General features: G+C 35.2%; 1 protein-coding gene across 10 annotated transcripts in view; it reads left to right on the top strand.

Moving 5' to 3' along the window:
* The window catches only part of DZIP3 (DAZ interacting zinc finger protein 3), a 114,978-nt gene that overhangs the window by 23,690 nt on the left and 73,690 nt on the right, over positions 1–17,598 (top strand). For all 10 annotated transcript variants that reach the window (XR_014245357.1, XM_082394645.1, XM_082394643.1 and 7 more), the window contains 6 exons: positions 1,988–2,104; positions 5,590–5,670; positions 6,914–7,038; positions 9,684–9,798; positions 15,499–15,618; positions 16,986–17,087. Coding sequence is in view for 9 of the 10 variants with exons in the window: in XM_082394645.1 (XP_082250771.1) it covers positions 1,988–2,104; positions 5,590–5,670; positions 6,914–7,038; positions 9,684–9,798; positions 15,499–15,618; positions 16,986–17,087 (660 nt within the window). In the remaining variant the exon portion in view is untranslated. The remainder of the gene's footprint in view (positions 1–1,987; positions 2,105–5,589; positions 5,671–6,913; positions 7,039–9,683; positions 9,799–15,498; positions 15,619–16,985; positions 17,088–17,598) is intronic.

Here is a 17,598-nt window from a genome sequence, read left to right on the forward strand (position 1 = left end):
TTTAAATTCCATAGTCATCTAAAGGATAATACAGAATTCTGCTACTTGCAGTGGCTGCCTGGGTTGGTTTAGAGCAACCTTCTTTTGAGAAGAACTAGAAAAACAGGACAGAATCTTTTGCTTATTTGTGCTTTTCTTGCAGATCACTTAATTCAACTAGGGACTGAGATGATTCTAAGCTTTACTTCTGTTCTGTGAAGAAGAGTCTATTTGTGGTTTACCCTTTGTTGCAGATACTGTCAGTGCCCTGCCGATACCCCTTGGCCCCTTGAACTCTATCATTTCAGTATACTCTGGACAGTTTCCAATTTTCAGTATCTACATCTCTATGCTTCAGGCCTTTCTTTTTTTTTTTTTCCTGGAACTGCAGAAGGCTGTAATTCTCATGGCAGTTTAGAGACCCCAAGGAATTAATACTCCCCCCTTACCTCAGAAAGCACTCAGTCAATAAACCTTGGGAGTTATTATATAAATATCCCAGTTCTCTCTCCCCTTAAGTTGGATAATACTGAGGCTTGAATTTTTCAATGTTTTTCTGTTGTATTAACCTTAGTCATCCACTGTGGGTAACTAGCTTAATAACACACCTGTTAATTTAAAGTCTGCTTTCTCTTCCCTGATGCCCTTCTCCACTCCAGTACCATTGTTCTCTGCACCTCTCAAATAAACTACTTGCATTCAAATCCTTGTGTTAGGGTCTGCTTCCAACTGGAACCAAAACAGACACTTTGACTCTAAGGGTAAATTTCTTCAGGGTCCCAACCAAAAGAATAAGGTATTTACCAGGGCCCCTCTTCCTTGATAGGTCATACACTCCAATTTTCCCTCTAGCTCTGCAGCTTTGTGGAAAGCTCTGCCTAGCATTTCAGCCTCTCAGCCATAACTGAATACAGCAATTGCCTTAAGGAGAAAAGTGGCTCCAAAAGTCAGTCTGCTGTCTGGGCCTTCCTCCTCTATTGCATGTTGGTCCCAGAGATTTTCAGTGCCTTGGTAGCTTTACAAACAAAAAAAGTTTTTTTTTGTATTTTATCCAGCTTTTTTAGTTCTCGTTGAGAATATTGCTCTGAAACTACCTAAACTGTTTGGCAATGGTGGAACTTCAGTGTTATGTTTTATATATCTATTCAAATTCAAGAGATATTGTTGAGTATATGGTTGGATACATGAGTCTGGAATTCAGGTGATAGTTCTGAGCTCGAAATAATAAATTTGGAAAACTGTCAGTGTGTAGACGCTATTTAAAAAGATGACAGTGGATTACTTTATCTAGGGAATGTGTGTTGATAGAGAAGAGGTTCATTAAATAGAGTGTTATGGAGACTGAAGTAAAGTATCTAGTTAGGCTAGGAGAAAAACAGGGAAGTACTGTATACTGGAAACCAAGTTAAAGTGTAGATTAAATTTCCCACATAGATAATACATCATTAAACAAATAATGTAATTTAAGCCAAGCATTTGTGGGTACAAGGCATTGGGGAATGGACACAAAGATAAGACATAGTTAATTCCTTTCATTGCATCTATGTAAATAAACTATGGTACATAATAAATCATATATTAGCTTGGTTCCAATTAGATGACAGCATAAGATGGTTTGCCTTGGTGTTGGTATTTTTAAAGCCAGCATTCCTATTTACCAGAGATTCAGGGCTGGAATGAAGATTTTTAGCTATGTTAGAGAATAGAAGGTATGAGAATGAAGTGGGATTATGACTTTCCTCTGAAGTAGGAGTGGACATTGCCAACCCTTCAACAGGCATAGGAATGCTTTTTAGTATCTTGAGGAAGTAGTTACAAAGATGATTTGTCGAACTACTTAAAAACAAACAAATATGAGAACAATTTTATCTAGGTCATGTGGATTTTTTAAAAAATCATCTTTATTCTCCAAATTTTCTACAATGAGCATGTATTATTTGTATAATAAAAATCAATGTTGATATTTGCTCTAACTTAAGGAAATTTTCAACCAAATTATTTTCCACAGAGAGAAGTTGCAGCCAACAGCCAAAATGGGGAGGAAATTGTTCCTGCTTTGACTTTACGTTTCTTAATAACACAACTGGAAGCAGCACTTAGGAACATTCAAGCTACTAATTATACTGTAAGTGTTTTCTTTTTGAAAGTTTGAAATAATGGACTTGGACAACATTTTTTCAATGAGAGAACAGTCCGTGTATGCTTATTTTAAGGTGTAGGCCAATTTGTATTTTCCTCATTTACCTCTAGAGAAAGGTACACATAGATTGATTTCTTTCACATGTCTTGTACTTTCTCATGACTGCTTCTCTTTAATGAGCCGATTCTAGTTTCCTTTCCTACCATAACTGTTCATCTTAAATAGAGAAACTTGAACTAGTAAAAATGGGCTTTCCCAATTAGAAATGGAGAGTCATGAACTTTAAAAACTACTCCTTCCTTTCCCCCTAATTGATAATCAGCTCCTCTTTTTACTGATATTTCTGTTTTTTAATTTGAAGTATAGTTGATTTACAATTTTGTGTTAATTTCTGCTATACAGCAAAGTGATTCAGTTATATGTATATATACATTCTTTTTTATATTCTTTTCCATTATGGTTTATCTCAGGATATTGAATATGGTTCTTTGTGCTATACAGTAGGACCTTGTTGTTTATCCATTCTATATGTAATTCTACTGATATTTCTGTATTTGTAAAAATTGGAACTTCTGTCATCTATTATTGAGTAATCATGTCAGATAAAATTGACAAGACATACTTATATGTTCAAGGTCAAATGATACTTCAGAATTAGAGAAAAATCTGAGGAAAAGTAAACATTGCATCAAAAATAAGAACCAATAGTAAGGACGTAAAAGGAAAAATCAGTCTTTTGAATAATTTGGATCAGTAAAATAAACTAAGTTTTGCACACATGTAGAAGATGGATTAGAGTTGTCTTCAAGAATGGACTACCCAGGCATCAAACAAAGTAGCCTAAGACACCACATCCCATATTATAATAGTATACAAAGAGATGGAAAAATCATCCTTTTTTAGGATTCTCAGGACAGGTTCTAAGACGTATATATACCACCGTAAAGGAATTCTAGATGGAGTCAAAAGAGGGAACAAAGAAAAGTAGTTTGCATCAACATGGAATCCCAAGAACTTCTGGGATGCTGCAGACCTGCTATTTCTCCCAGTGACCAGGTTGCTAAGCAGTGAAATAAATCACTATAAACTCAGCATTAACAGATGCTGATTGCTTAGCCTTCTCTACTTAGGCATTACTTCAAAGATGAGTCTTACACTAAGAATGGAAAAGTTTCCTCTGTTGGTGGCACTTGTGAGCAGAATCAGAATTGTCACAATCAGAGCAGCCTACTGCTATATCCAAATGTGTCTCTCTGTTCCTCAAGGCCACCGAGGAGAGGCGAGGCAACCTTTTAGGAAGTGGCAGTAGGGTGGGGGTGGGGGACAGCTGCCAGTAACATCCATTTAGTTCCAGTACCTGGGATACTCTCTGTTAATGGGGGGAAGGTAGGAAGGAAAGGGCAGGGCCTTTAGGTTAGAAATGTACCATTTGCATCTTTAAATTCTTTACATTCTACATCTAATGAAAGCATTACCACAATTTTGCATCTTATCTTGTTCTCAAATGCTCTTTTTTGTTTAGAATTGTATGAGCCAAGGACTTTGTTGTAGTATTAATGAAGCTAGTTTTTTAAAAGTTACAAAATAATAGTTCACACCTATTAGTGTTTGCTATAAAGCAGACACTGTTCTAAGCACTTTGTAAGAATTAGCTTATTTAGTCTTCACAAGCAACCCATCTCATTATTCCCATTTTACAGATTAGAAACTAGGGCACGGAGGTTAAATAATTTGCTTAATTCATCAAGTAGTAAGTAGTGGAGTCAAGATACAAACCCATGTAGTGTTGGCTTCAGAGCCTCTGCAGAGATAGGAAGTTTAAGGTGGAAACCAATTGGATGTTACAGGGGAGTTTGTGTTTATAAACTCACTTGGCCCATTGATAACAAACATACATGTGTATTTTCACTGAAGTTAGTTTGAAGCTAAACTCCTAACCCCAGCCAGTTATAAATATATACTGTTGGCCATTATACTTTTTGTCAGTATAGAGCTTATGAAAAGAATGAACAATATTTTTATCCATAGACATTTAACTTTTTATTTTGAGATAATTTTAGACACAGAGAAGTTGCAAAAATACAACTTTGTACAATACAGAAGTACAGAGAGGTCCTGGTGTACCCTTCAGGCAGTTTCCCTCAATAGTTACATCTACATAACAATATATTATCAAAACCGGGAAGTTGACATTGGTATAGTGGGTATTGTGTCAGGGGCCTCCAACCCCCATGTTCAGAAGGACTGATGAGACTCAGTATATAGTTGTACTCATGCTGAGATTTATTACAATTATATAGTAAAGATACACACCCAGACTATAATGGTCAAAACATAACATAGGCAGAGTCTAGAGGAATCCATCTTCAGGCTTCCTTATGTTTTCTCCCTTCCATGAGGGGTTACACAGAGTACATTCTTTCTTTCCCTCCTTCGCAACAAAAATGCAGCAGTGTGTGTGTGTGTGTGTGTGTGTGTGTGTGTGTGTGTGATATTTCTGCCCAGGGAAGTCCATTAGAGAATCAGTGCTCAAGATTTTTATTGGTGGTTGGTCGTGTAGACACCCTCTGCCTAACATGTATCAAAATTCCAGATTCCCAGGAGAAACTTCCTGGTGTTCAGCATAAATCACATAGTTGGCACAAACATTCTAGGAACAGTGAGACACCCCTGTCAGAGAACAGTGGGAACACTCTTGAAATCCAGATTTATAGATACCAGCCAAGGTCAGCCTTGCAAGCAGACCTTTCTAAGGATAGCATTCTCAGGCCAGCTGTGATAAGTTTTTTATGCACAGGTGTGTATAGTTCTGTCCCATTTTATCGCAAGTGTATATGTTTGTAACCACTACTGGAATCAGGATAAAAGAACTATTTCATCACCATGAAAATCTCTTATGCTACCCCTTTATAGTCACATGCACCCTTTACCCTCCTCACTCTCCCTAACCCCTAATCTATTCTCCATCTCTAATTTGGCATAGACCATTTTCAAATGAAGGAAATATTTGTGTTTTAATTTTTCATTAAATAAGTGATAAGCTTTATGTTCATACTGTTAAAACAAAACCCACACGTGGACAATAAAAGACTTTGATTTAAGAGATCATTGTATTTTTTAAGCTGGATGGTAGTATTTGTTATTATCTAAAGTGTTCCTATACAAAAATATCATGAGAGAAAGAATTTTTTGGAAAGTTTTAGTATAACAAATCTTGATGGCATTTGCTTTCATTTTCTTTGATCAAACTCTAATGTTTTATTTTGAGATTATTGACTGTCTTCTGGGTCAAACTATTAAATACATCTAGAATGAATTCTCTGTAGTGATTATTAGATGATTGACAATATAATGATAATTTTAACTATTTTTAATAGTTATTAAATAGGCCTAGGATATTTAATTAAGCTTTCTACACTAAAAAGTAGCATAGTCTAAATAATCAACTAAAGTATATTTTATCTTTTTAGGCACATCAGATTAATATTGGTTATTATTTGACATTACTATTTTTATATGGAGTAGCAGTCACTGAAAGAGGAAAGAAAGAGGTATGTAGCATGTGTTATTTGCACATTATAAATCTCTTCACATACACTGACTTCATTTTAACAAATTAAAGTGTTGATTTTTGACATTCTCTAAAAATTGAAACCACTCTGTGACTTTTCTGTCATATATTGAAAATGTAGAGTAATTATGCTAGAGACTATATTGTGAAACTAAAAATATTGCTAGGGGAAACTTAATGTTAGCTTATAACTTTATTTTATTTATCTTTGAAATACTTATCACTTATATAAAACAGAAAATTGTTTAGCTTCTTTCACTTATATAATAAATTTTAATCCATTTTTTAGTGTAGTTTAATCTCTCTGGTCTTTATCTTACCCTCTTTGTAAAATATGAGTTTTACCTCAAATTCTTTATCAAATAAAGTGAAGTGCAAAAGTAAAAATCGAGGAGGTAAGTAGGTGATTTCTAAGGGTCCTTACAAATTTAAATACTCTTTTTCTTATTTTTAATGGTTTCTCAATTGCAGCCTTGATATCTCTTTTACTTTTTGTATTCCTAAATTTGTACTCTCTACTTGGTTTCATAAATAAATAAATCTGACTTGTTAATTAGGTGAAATAGAATTTATAAGCACCAAACTGAAAACATTTCCACTTTAAATAATTTCACATAATGCTAATTATTTAGTGTGATGTGCTAGAGAATATTTTAAAATGAGGCCATGCAGCATTTTTTTTCCCAGGGAGACCGGGGCTAGGCTACTGTGCCTGTTTTAATAATGGTAACTAAAACATTTATTAGAACTGATTCTGTAGTTTACTTCTAAACCTATATTGCTTATGATCAAGGTGGTCATTCCTCAAAAGAGACTATATGTGTGGTCAAAAAGTCACTTATTTCCTATTTGAAAAAATAGGAAGATTTGTGCTCCAATTAGAATGAAAAATTAGGAAGAATTATAAAGAACTATGTTCCCATAGTCATCAGAAGAGCCCTTATTTTGGCTAGTAATATTTGTCAGTTTTAGATATAAAGATTGTTGTTGTTTTAATATTCACTTTGAAACACTGGTTAAAGATCTTTAGTTCTTTTGTAAATAACTAAAGCACTGAGTACATTATTTATGGGATTATATACAGAGATGTATTAGAGATATGAATAAATGACTGGATCAATATTAAAGCTGCCCTAACTTCTCCAGTTTGGGAAATAACTGTTTATTGTAAAAGGAAAAAACTGACTTTTACATCAGCCAAACCTAGCTTTATGTTGCTACAGGATTGTATAGAAGCTGAGAATAAATTTCTGGTGATGAAGATGGTGATCCAAGAAAATGAAATTTGTGAAAATTTTATGTCTTTAGTTTATTTTGGACGTGGTTTACTTCGATGTGCTCAGAAGAGGTAAGGATTTTAATTAATGGGTAGATGTTGCCTATCAACTTTTAGCATTATGTAATGGGAATAAAGTTTGTACAATATACCAGGGATCATGACATTTGTGCTCTACTGATTCTTTTCTCCATCACTGATTCTATAGATAATTTCTTTCATGTACTTGAGAATATTAAGTATCAAACTTAACAGGCCATGGCAATAAAAGGTCATATAGCATAGGCATTAGGAACATAGGCTTTGGAGTCTGATAGGCCCGGGTTCAAATACATTTTCTACCACTTATCTAATATATGACTCTAGGAAATTTAATGTCGCTAAGCCTTATCTTTGGAACTGATACTAGTGCCCACCTCATAAAGTGATTAACAATGCCCAGGACACAAAAATGGTATTCTTAATAGATAATTAATGGTTGTAGTTATTAATGTTATCACCACTTGGAATAGGTATTTAAGTTATAAATGAGCTTATAACTCATTGAAAGGGTCCAAATTCTGAGTCTGGGAGTATTGGGTGTTACACACTTAGTGAAATTGTACAGGAGAATGTTTATGGACCATCTGTTCACTTCCCATATGTAGATCCTTAGCCATTTTTAGCATCATTCGTTCATTTTATTTGCTAAACATTTATCATATTTTAGAGACTGCTTTAGGTGTTGGGGATAAAATGGTTTACAAAATAGATAGTTCCTGTCCTCACGTAACTGACAGTATAGTGAACGTTATAGACCTTAATCAAATAATCAGTTATATAAATAATCAATTATGAAACGTGATAAAGTGCTATGAAGGAAAATATAATGAAAAATTAGTCTTTATTGGAACCCCAATGTCTTTCTGGGAATCAGAAGTCTCCTTGAGGAAATAATGTTTGGCTGGGATCTGAAGGGTGAAGTAGGCAAAATTTACTTATGCAAATCCTTATGAAGGATTACTGCTGGGCCCAACCATTGAATCCCTAAAAGCATCACTTATATGGTAGTTCCTTAATTCTTTGTAAGGTTGATCTTCTATCCTCTGGCATGCCTGGTTTTTAGTGTCCAGAAGATGTCCCACTTCCTGTTGGTTAGCATGATGTCATCAATGTATTTGGCCAGTGTGATGTTTTGCAGAATGTCAGGATGATCAGAATCCCCTTAGTCTATATTGTGGAGAGAATTAACATAGCTCTAAGACAAGACAGAGAATCTGTACTGCTGTCCTTTCCTCAGATATGTGAACTACTGTTTATTTTCCTTATTGATGGGCATTGGAAAGAAATCAATTTCCCAAATCATTGACACTAGAAAGCCCAGTTGTCTGGCAGCATCATTTACTTTCATCCCTGGCCTATAGAGAACAGCCACCACTGAGCTGCTCAAAGACACTGATGTCCTTCTCACTCTGTATTTCTTATTACATTAATGGATGGAATGTCTTCTGGGCCTTTCTAGGGAACATTGTCTAGTGATGGATTCTATTGTCTTATGCAGTAAGTCCATTCTAACATCTTTACCTCCCTGAGCTTTCTTTAATACTCTGCCAAGAAATTTTCAACATTTCCACCTCAATTACTAGAGGCCATTGTGGTTTCCAAGCTTCAAGTAGCCTTCTCAGCAGCATGTTAGGACTGGCTTTGGGTGTCCTTGCTAGGAAAGTAAATGCTGAATTATGGAAGAGTTGCCCCAAATCAATATATATTTCCCTATCAAGCTATATATTTGACCATTGGTTCAGCACTCTTAAGATCCACTCCCAGACATGTTCCTGCTAGTACGTAGTAGCCAAGTTCTACAATGCTTATGGTGAATAAGCTTTTTCTTCCTCTGTTTTCCCACTTGGGCTTTGCTTATACTTGATCCTAGATTTTTTTGTCTGTAGGCAATGAGCAGATATGAGAGAATTTTGAGAAGGAAGTGTATCATCTTTTGAGACATGTACCTCAGATCATATTTTTGCATGATCTACTTGTTCCCTACCAGAGTCCTGATAGTACAATAGTTCTGTTGAGGCTATGCTTTTGGTTTTTGCTGTTGTTCTACTCTTGTGATTAAATACTGGGCCTCATTTTCAGCATGGTCTGCCTTTATGTTTAGAGTTCGTCAAGGTTTTTGAAACGTTACCAAAGCGGCCTTTTAACTTTCATGGAGTATCCTTAGTTGATAGTAGTAGTCCTGTTGAGGCTGTGTATTTGGTTTCTTTTGCAGTTTGTTCCACTTTGTGATTAAATCTGGGCCTGATTTTCAGCACAGGTTATCTTTATGTCTGTAGGAGATGAGGGTCTCTTTAAATGGTGCCCTCAGAGGCCTCTGTCTTTCATTGTGTCCGGGAGTCAATAGTTGGCTGACCTGTGCCATTTTCTTTCTTCAAGGCTTCCAAGACAGTAAAAAAAAAGCCAACCAACTCTACAGTCCCTTTAATTACCATGGCCCCCATAATGTTCAGGCTTGAGCTACTACATAATCTATTGTCTCCCCTTCCACCTGTATTTCATCCCAATCTACCACAGGTGAGAGTCCTAGTGTTTGTATTTCTATAGCATGCCAGAGGTTATCACCATCCTACTTACCACAAAAAAAAAAAACAAAAACGGTCTCTTGTTGTCTAATTGGTAAACTGTCTACTTACAGAGTCCTGTTCAAACTAACTCTATTTTAAAATGCCGTGCAGATATAATGCAGGACTGCTAGAATTTCATAAAAGCTTACAAGAAACAGGAGATACAGATGATCACTGGTTTGACATAGATCCTATGGAAGATGAAGATTTACCTACAACTTTTAAAGTAAGAAATTATTTAAGAATAACATTTCATCTGTGGCTAATCAGAATCATCTTTGATAAACTGCAGTTTATGTTAACTATGTCATTCTATAGCAAACACATTCTTTTGTTGGGCATTAGCTTTTTGTATGAGAAATAACCTTGATTCCATTATCTAGTGCAGAATGTTAGTATGATTCAACAAGCAGAGAGAAATGAGGTGGATGTGTTAGCATTTCCAAATAACAAGATTAAAAGCTGTACTAGTTCAGTATTTCACATGGCTACAGCTAAATGTAATAGTTAACTTCTTTTTTCTAACTATATTTACCATTATTTTGCTGTTGATTTAAATTTTAAAAGTACTAAATGCTTACATCAAAAAACTTGAAAAATGTAAAAATGCCAAAGATAAAAGTAAAATTCATCCATATATTTCTTCAAATGGAGAAACCATTGTTAGTATTTTCATTTATATCTTTCCATACACACATGTATAAACACTCTTTACCTTTTATTTTTAGTAAATTGGTGTGATGTTATACACATTGATTTATAGTATGAAAATATATATTATTGTGAATTTCCCAGCAAGTAGATTATTATATAGTATAATTTTTTCATAGTCCATCTTAAACTGTGCTTTTAATTTGCTTAACCAATTCCCTGCTATTGAAGATTTAGTTTATCCTAAACATTCTAGTTTTTCACTATTATGGAAAGTGATCTTTTTGTATTTCTCACATCATTCCCTTAGTATAAATTTCTAAAGGTGGAATTGTGAAGTGTTTATACACTTGTACAGTTATTCATGTATGTTTCCACATTTCCTCCCAGAAAGTGTGTAACCAGTTTATATTCTTAAGACAGCCTTTGAGAGTTTCCATTTCCCCACACCCTCTGGATATTTTTTACCTTTTGGGTAATTTTTACTCATCTGGTAAGCCATGTTGGTCACTTTTTATTTGTTTAATATGAAAATAGCTACACTCGGCTTCTTTTGGTTAGCGTTTGAATGACATGTCTTCTTCCAAACTTTTACTTTAAACCTTTCTGGATCCTTATATTTTAGCTGACTTTAAGGCCAAGTGCATTCCTCAAAATAAAGAGGGATGTTTTATAAAAATAAAAAATTCAGTTTTCTAGGAAGCTGTAACAACTCAAAGTTTGTATATACCTAATAATATAGCCTCAAAATACCTGGGACAAAAACTGGTAGAACTAAAAGGAGAAATAGAAGACTTCCCAGTCACAGTGGAATATTTTAATGTACCTCTCTCAGTAATCAATAGAATAAGCAGGCAGTCTTTGGTGTTGGCCAGGATAATCATATGACTTTTAACTTTGACCTAATAAAGTAGTAATTTTATACATTTTTGAAAAATATTGAATTTCTGTGTTTACCTGGAGCAGCCCCTACCTGGTCTTGGTTGTTTTTCTTTATTTTATTTTATTTTATTTTTTTATTATTTATTTATTTATTTTTGGCTGTGTTGGGTCTTCGTTTCTGTGCGAGGGCTTTCTCTAGTTGTGGTGAGCGGGGGCCACTCTCATGGCGGTGCGTGGGCCTCTCACTATCGCGACCTCTCTTCTTGCGGAGCACAGGCTCCAGACGCGCAGGCTCAGTAGTTGTGGCTCACGGGCCTAGTTGCTCCGCGGCATGTGGGATCTTCCCAGACCAGGGCTCGAACCCGTGTCCCCTGCATTGGCAGGCAGATTCTCAACCACTGCGCCCCCAGTGAAGCCCAGTTGTTTTTCTTTTTTTTCCTTCTCCTTCTAAAATATTTTTATTTCTTATCCAAACTTTCTTATTTTTATTTTATGCAAAGTAATACATGTATGCAGTTTGTCAAGTAATATTAAAAGGCTTAAAAATTAACGGTCTGTGGTTCATCATCTCTAATTGTAGTTACTGACTATGGGTAACTTCTTCCAACCCTCTAGGCATTTTCCTTTGATATTTACCTGTTTTTTTAAAAAGCTATACTGCTATTTAAAAAATTTCTCCATCTTAGATATTATCTTTTGACTTCCCACTGTGGAAGAGGAAGGTTTAGTAGCTTCCTTATACATCTTCTTCACACAACACACTTCACTTCCCCATCCTACTAATAGTTGTAAGTTTTTATTAAATTGGCTTTAGGGTTTCCCTTTACTCTATTCCTGGGAATACCCTCACCCCTTTCCTTTGTAGATCCTCTATTTCTTGGATCTCAAGTTTTCCTCTTTCTAGGTATAATCCCTTGTTTTGGTGGTGCAACTCATCCAGCAGCTTCCTGGAAAAGGGTACTTGCTTGGGAGATAAATTTTTTGAGATCTTTCAAGTCTCAAAATAATTTATCCTTTGTACACTTTATTTATATCTTGCCTGGGCATAAAATTGTAGGTTGAAAATCATTTTCCTTCAGTTTTTAAAATTGTGTTTCTGTTATCTTCTAACTTCCAACAGTAGTATTTTTGAGAAATTTGATGTTCTGATTATCAATCTTTTGTTATAACCTATTTTTTTTTTCTGGGAATTTTTAGGATATTCTGTATATTCCTAGTGTTCTGAACTTACGTTTTTTGGTTCTGGGACATTTTCTTTTTTTATTTATTTGATGATTTCTTCTTCATTTTCTCTTTTCTTTTTGAAATGTCTTTTATTCAGATACTTGACATCCTGGACTGAATTTCTGGTTTTCTTATTTCTCTGTTAATTTTTATTTTTTGTCTTTTCTGTTTTAAATATTTATTAATTTATTTGGCTGTGCCTGGTCTTCCGCGGCATGTGGGATCTTTAGTTGCTGGGATCTAGTTCCCAGACCAGGGATCGAACCAGGGCCCCCTGCATTGGGAGCATGGAGTCTTAACCACTGGACCACCAGGGAAGTTCCTAATTTTTTGTCTTTTTGTTCTACTTTCTAGGAGATTTTCTTCATCTTTTTTGCATAGAGCTAATATTCAGCCAGTATACACTAGTGCTATCATATTAGTTCTTATAATGTTAAAATATTTCCATATTGCTTAGAAAATAGTGGCTGCTTCAAAAATAGTTGGGTAACCAGCCACCATTCCAGATGCCCTGGACTCTCCTCCAGCCCTCTCTCTCCATACTTCTTAAGTTAAAATCCAATAACTAAAGGTTTAATGTCCAATAGAGCAGAATGCTTCCATGATCGTGCTCTGACTCTAGGCCAGCATGTTCTTAATCTGTTATAAGTGGTCCCTATGCCTGTCAGCCCACCAAAAGTCCTACTTCCCAAACATTGTATTAGTTTTTCTTTAAGAAAACTTAGAGGGCTGGCCTGTACCCCTTTATCTGGCACTGAGGAGTTCCAGGTGAGTACCACCAGAGGCCTGCCCTGCCCCAGTTGCTCCTATCCTCATGTGTCTCCTTAGATGAATTCACCCTGTTGGGGGGGAGATTGTACTCCTAGAGTTGCTGGCACCCTAGCAGGGGAGTGTCCCTTCATATTGTTATTATTTTCAACATTACCCTTGTTTCTATCCTTCTATTGAATTTTTGATTTCAATGATTATTTCAGCTATCATCTACCAAGAGTTTTCTTGTTGTTATGAATGTTACTTTTTTTCAAAAAAAAATAATATCCTGTCCTTTTTTCATGAATTTTAGAGGTAAATGTTAAAGGTAATATTAGCTAGATCATGTAAGGCTTTATAAACCAAGTAAGGAGCTCAGACTGTATCTTGAGGGTCACGTGAAACCCCTCAAAACTTTTAAACAGTGGGGTGTTATAATCAAATTATAGTAAAATATGACTTATAGAATTTAGGACTTTGAAGAGTTTCTGTATTTATGGTAAGGGAGGAGTTCAGAAAGTAAAAAAATATTAATAAAATAGTTACAAATTGTAGTTAGTGTTCTAAAGAAAAACAAGGGACTGGGACAGAGAAAATGGAGAACACACAGACATACACTTGTATACCTGCATATATCCATATTTGTCTATATGTATATATGCATAAATGTGTATGGGTATCTATGTGTAGTGGTTAGGAAAGGCCTCTCTGGGAGGTGATATTTAAGTTGGAAGCAGAAGGTTGAGAATGGAACTAGCTCTGTAAAGAGTTGGGTAAGAGCATTCTAGGTAAACAGAATTGAATGTGGAAAGGCCCTCAGGCCTTGAAGGGCAAATTTGAGGAACTGAAAATATAAAATCATGAATTTTATAGTGAGTGAGACTAGAGATGAATGTGAAGAGATAGACCAGAGATGGCTAGGTGTACTGGGTTCAGATTCTGCAGGTTCTGCAGGACCTTGCAGTCAGTCTTGGTAAGGGTTCTGGATTTTGTTTTAGGTAGTGGGAAGCCATTGAAGAATTTTAAGCAAGGAACTGACAATGATCTTTTGTTTTTTTGCAGAGAGTGCTTTGAACACAGTAGGCAAGGAAGAGGCAGACCAGTTAGGCAGTTGTTATAGTCAGTAATGTAGGTAAGACATAGAGTGGTAGCAATGGAGAGAGAATTAGAAAAATTTGCAGTATATTCTGGGAGAAGACACAACAGTACTTGCTGATATATTGCATGTAAAGGGTGATGGAATAACTATACAATGGATGACTTCAAGACTACTGGCTTGAACCTAAATAGATTGTGGTAGATGAAATTGATGTAAGTCCCATGAGGACTAAATATTAACCTGCTAAGTTCACTGTTGTATCCTTAACATCCCTTAACATTCATAACAACCTGGCCCATAACAGACACTCAGTAAATATTTACTGAATGAGTGAATATCAGTGACTGAGGCAGAAGATGAGGAGTAAGGAACAAGGAACAGATTTTGTTAGGAGACTCACAGATCAATATTGAACTATTAAGTGTCAGATATGTGAAACCACAGTAATTATATACCTACTATGAGTCCTATCCCTTTGTTTTCAGCATCTCCACTTGACTATTGGTTATCCTCACAGGATATACTACTTTCATATTGATAGGTCCTTGAACACTGCTTCTTTATTTCTCTCTTGATACTTAAAATTTTCTAGTCAACTTGATCAAAACATTTTTATTCCTCATAAAATTCTGAATGCCATTAAACAAATGTTACAAATGCTGACTTGACTTGTAAAATAGTCTGTAGAGGCTTATTTTATCATGTCTTATACCCTCAATATATATGGGTACGTCCCTCTAAGGGACAGTATTAAGGACCTGTTTAACTTAGACTTGATAGTGTGTTTCACAAACCTTTAACTAGCATTTTAAAATATGGAAATTGCATTCCAAGTTGTAACTCTGAACACTGGAAACATACTTCTGTACCCTGCCTCTGCCCCTTCTGGCTGAGCAGCTTGTTGCACCACTACAGTAGTTCCACTGCCAACATGGTGTCTTGGGGGCCAGTTCTATCAAGGACTCTCTTGGGTTTCCAATGATTTCTTGTCTCTCTGTATTTATATCAGAGCAAGTAATTCTTGTTAGGAACATGCTAGGTGTTATGAGTTAGAATGAAGAGTAGACATATAGCTTTGAACATAGACTTTTCTCCTTTCTCCATGTTTGTATTCAATAAGAAGTGTAGTATTTCTTATTTAGGGCCTTTCTATGTATTGTTTACTTTGAATGAGGGAAATAGGTTCTATAACTATTTTTAAAAAATATATACAACACCTTCAAAAAAGGATATGAAATGGAAATATAACTTAAGGTAAGATAAGTGTTGTAGTCTTTTTATTACTGATTCATGAGATTTATTTTTATTTTTAAAATTTAGGACCTTCTTAACAATTTCATCAAGACAACTGAGGGTAATATAATGAAGCAGACCATTTGCAGTTATCTAGATTGTGAGCGATCTTGTGAAGCTGACATTTTAAAGAACACCAATTATAAGGTACTATAATTAACAATTAACTGAGTATTTTAAAAATGTGATTGTAAAGTTAAACTTAGATAAAAATTATTATATTATCATGCATCAAAATATTGTTTAAAAAGTACTTAGTTTAATTACAGTGATAATGCAGTTGAGAAGCTGTTTGAATGTCTCAGAGCTTAGATTCATTGTGATCAGGAAATATTTATATTCTTTGAGTCAGTAAAAGAATGAATTGGCTTTGCTAGGGTTTTTGTAATATTCACAAGTTTCTGAAGTTATAACAAATATTCTTGTAATCATATAATGGAAATTATCTAAAATATTCTTCATAGTTAGAAATGTTACACGTTGAGAATATTAGCATTTTACTAAGGAGAAAGGTTGTCACTCCTCAAGAATTATGTTACTAAGTAAGGATCATTATTTCTTCTGTGGGCCTTGGGTGGGACACACACACACATAACCAGCCTTGATTTGAAGAAATTCAACAATCAAAGTACTTCAAGTCTAGTTCTCCCTGGATCTATCAGAATAAGACTTTGGAAAATCACAAGATAAGCTGAGATGTTGTCATCAGTGTAAATCTGACTACTTCTACAAGATTGGAAATCTGAGTTGAAAAGCATGATGTATAGAGCAAATGGCGTAGATGGGAAGGAGGAGAAAGCCAAGATCTATTCATTAGGGTAAGATGGATATTGGGAAGTGTAGGCCTGGTGAAGTGCAGTGCTCGGGGCAGGTCAGGGTCAGTCCTGGTTTCGGTGACATGGTGATATGGTCCTGTGGTTTCCCAGGGAGGTATCAGGGTTCCAGTCAAATGGATAGCATGTAGCAGCAGGAAGTCTTGGCCACAAAATTTAGATTTTTGTCATCTAAGCAGTGTACCTATTTAAAGGAAGCAGGACTGTGGTTCCCAGGGAAGGCACACTAGGAAAGACAAGAAATCTATACCTTGGGATAATGCAGTAGCTCAGGAGCCATTTCTCACCAAGATAGCAATCTAAGGTCTGGTGATTGGTGACAAAGAAGTTTTGGGGAATAATGGTATGGAATTGGGGCTGAAAGAAAATTGTAAAAGTTGAGGTGAAGTGGGGCAGACAGCATGTTCATCTACAAAGGTCACTCACCAAGTTTCTGATATTTTGTTGTATACAGCATATGGAAAATATTACATTAACTTATTCAAATTATTGCCTTTTTTTGTCTTTAGTGATATAAAAATGACTTGTATAGTTCTTTGATTACCAGTGATCTGTTGATAAATTTTCAATGCCATCTAAAGCTCATCTAGTTATAGAATAATTTAAAAAATGACTTAAGGTGGTATTTTCTATATCTACATGGATTACTATTTCTAATCAGCAGCTTTTATTCTTTTCCAGGGATTTTTTCAGTTAATGTGCAGTAAAAGCTGTTGTGTTTACTTCCATAAAATTTGTTGGAAAAAGTTCAAGAATTTAAAATATCCAGGTGAAAATGATCAGGTATTATATTTGTTCTTCCTTAAAAACTTTACTACAGCATATCCTCCTCTACTCTTTCCTCTATTTTCCCTCTTTCCTCTTCATTTCTTCCTGATCACATCCTTCCCCCTCTTTTTTTCTCCCTTCATTTTTTTTTTTCCTATTCTCTCTGATGCTTTTCTCCTCACTATTTGTTTATCATCACCATTTATTAAACAGGTCTTTGTAGGAAATACTCTGCTAGTTGCTTTGCTTATTGATTTCTATTAATTTGTTCTCTTCCCTTTAGAAGTTTATACTCTTAAGAATAGAAATATTGTTACGTATATTCACATAAAGGACATAAATAGAATCACTTAATAAAAAGAAAGGACAATTATATAATTTTAAGGATAGTTTCTATTTTAAGGGTAGAGAACAGTGATAAATTTATAGTCTTCAAAAATATACTTGTATTATTGGGAGTTCCCTGGCAGTCCAGTGGTTAGGGTTTGGCGCTTTCTCTGCCGGGGCCGGCATTAGATCCCTGGTC

The sequence above is a fragment of the Balaenoptera borealis genome (assembly GCF_965194805.1).
Source record: "Balaenoptera borealis genome assembly, chromosome: 5".
Lineage (NCBI taxonomy): Eukaryota > Metazoa > Chordata > Mammalia > Artiodactyla > Balaenopteridae > Balaenoptera > Balaenoptera borealis.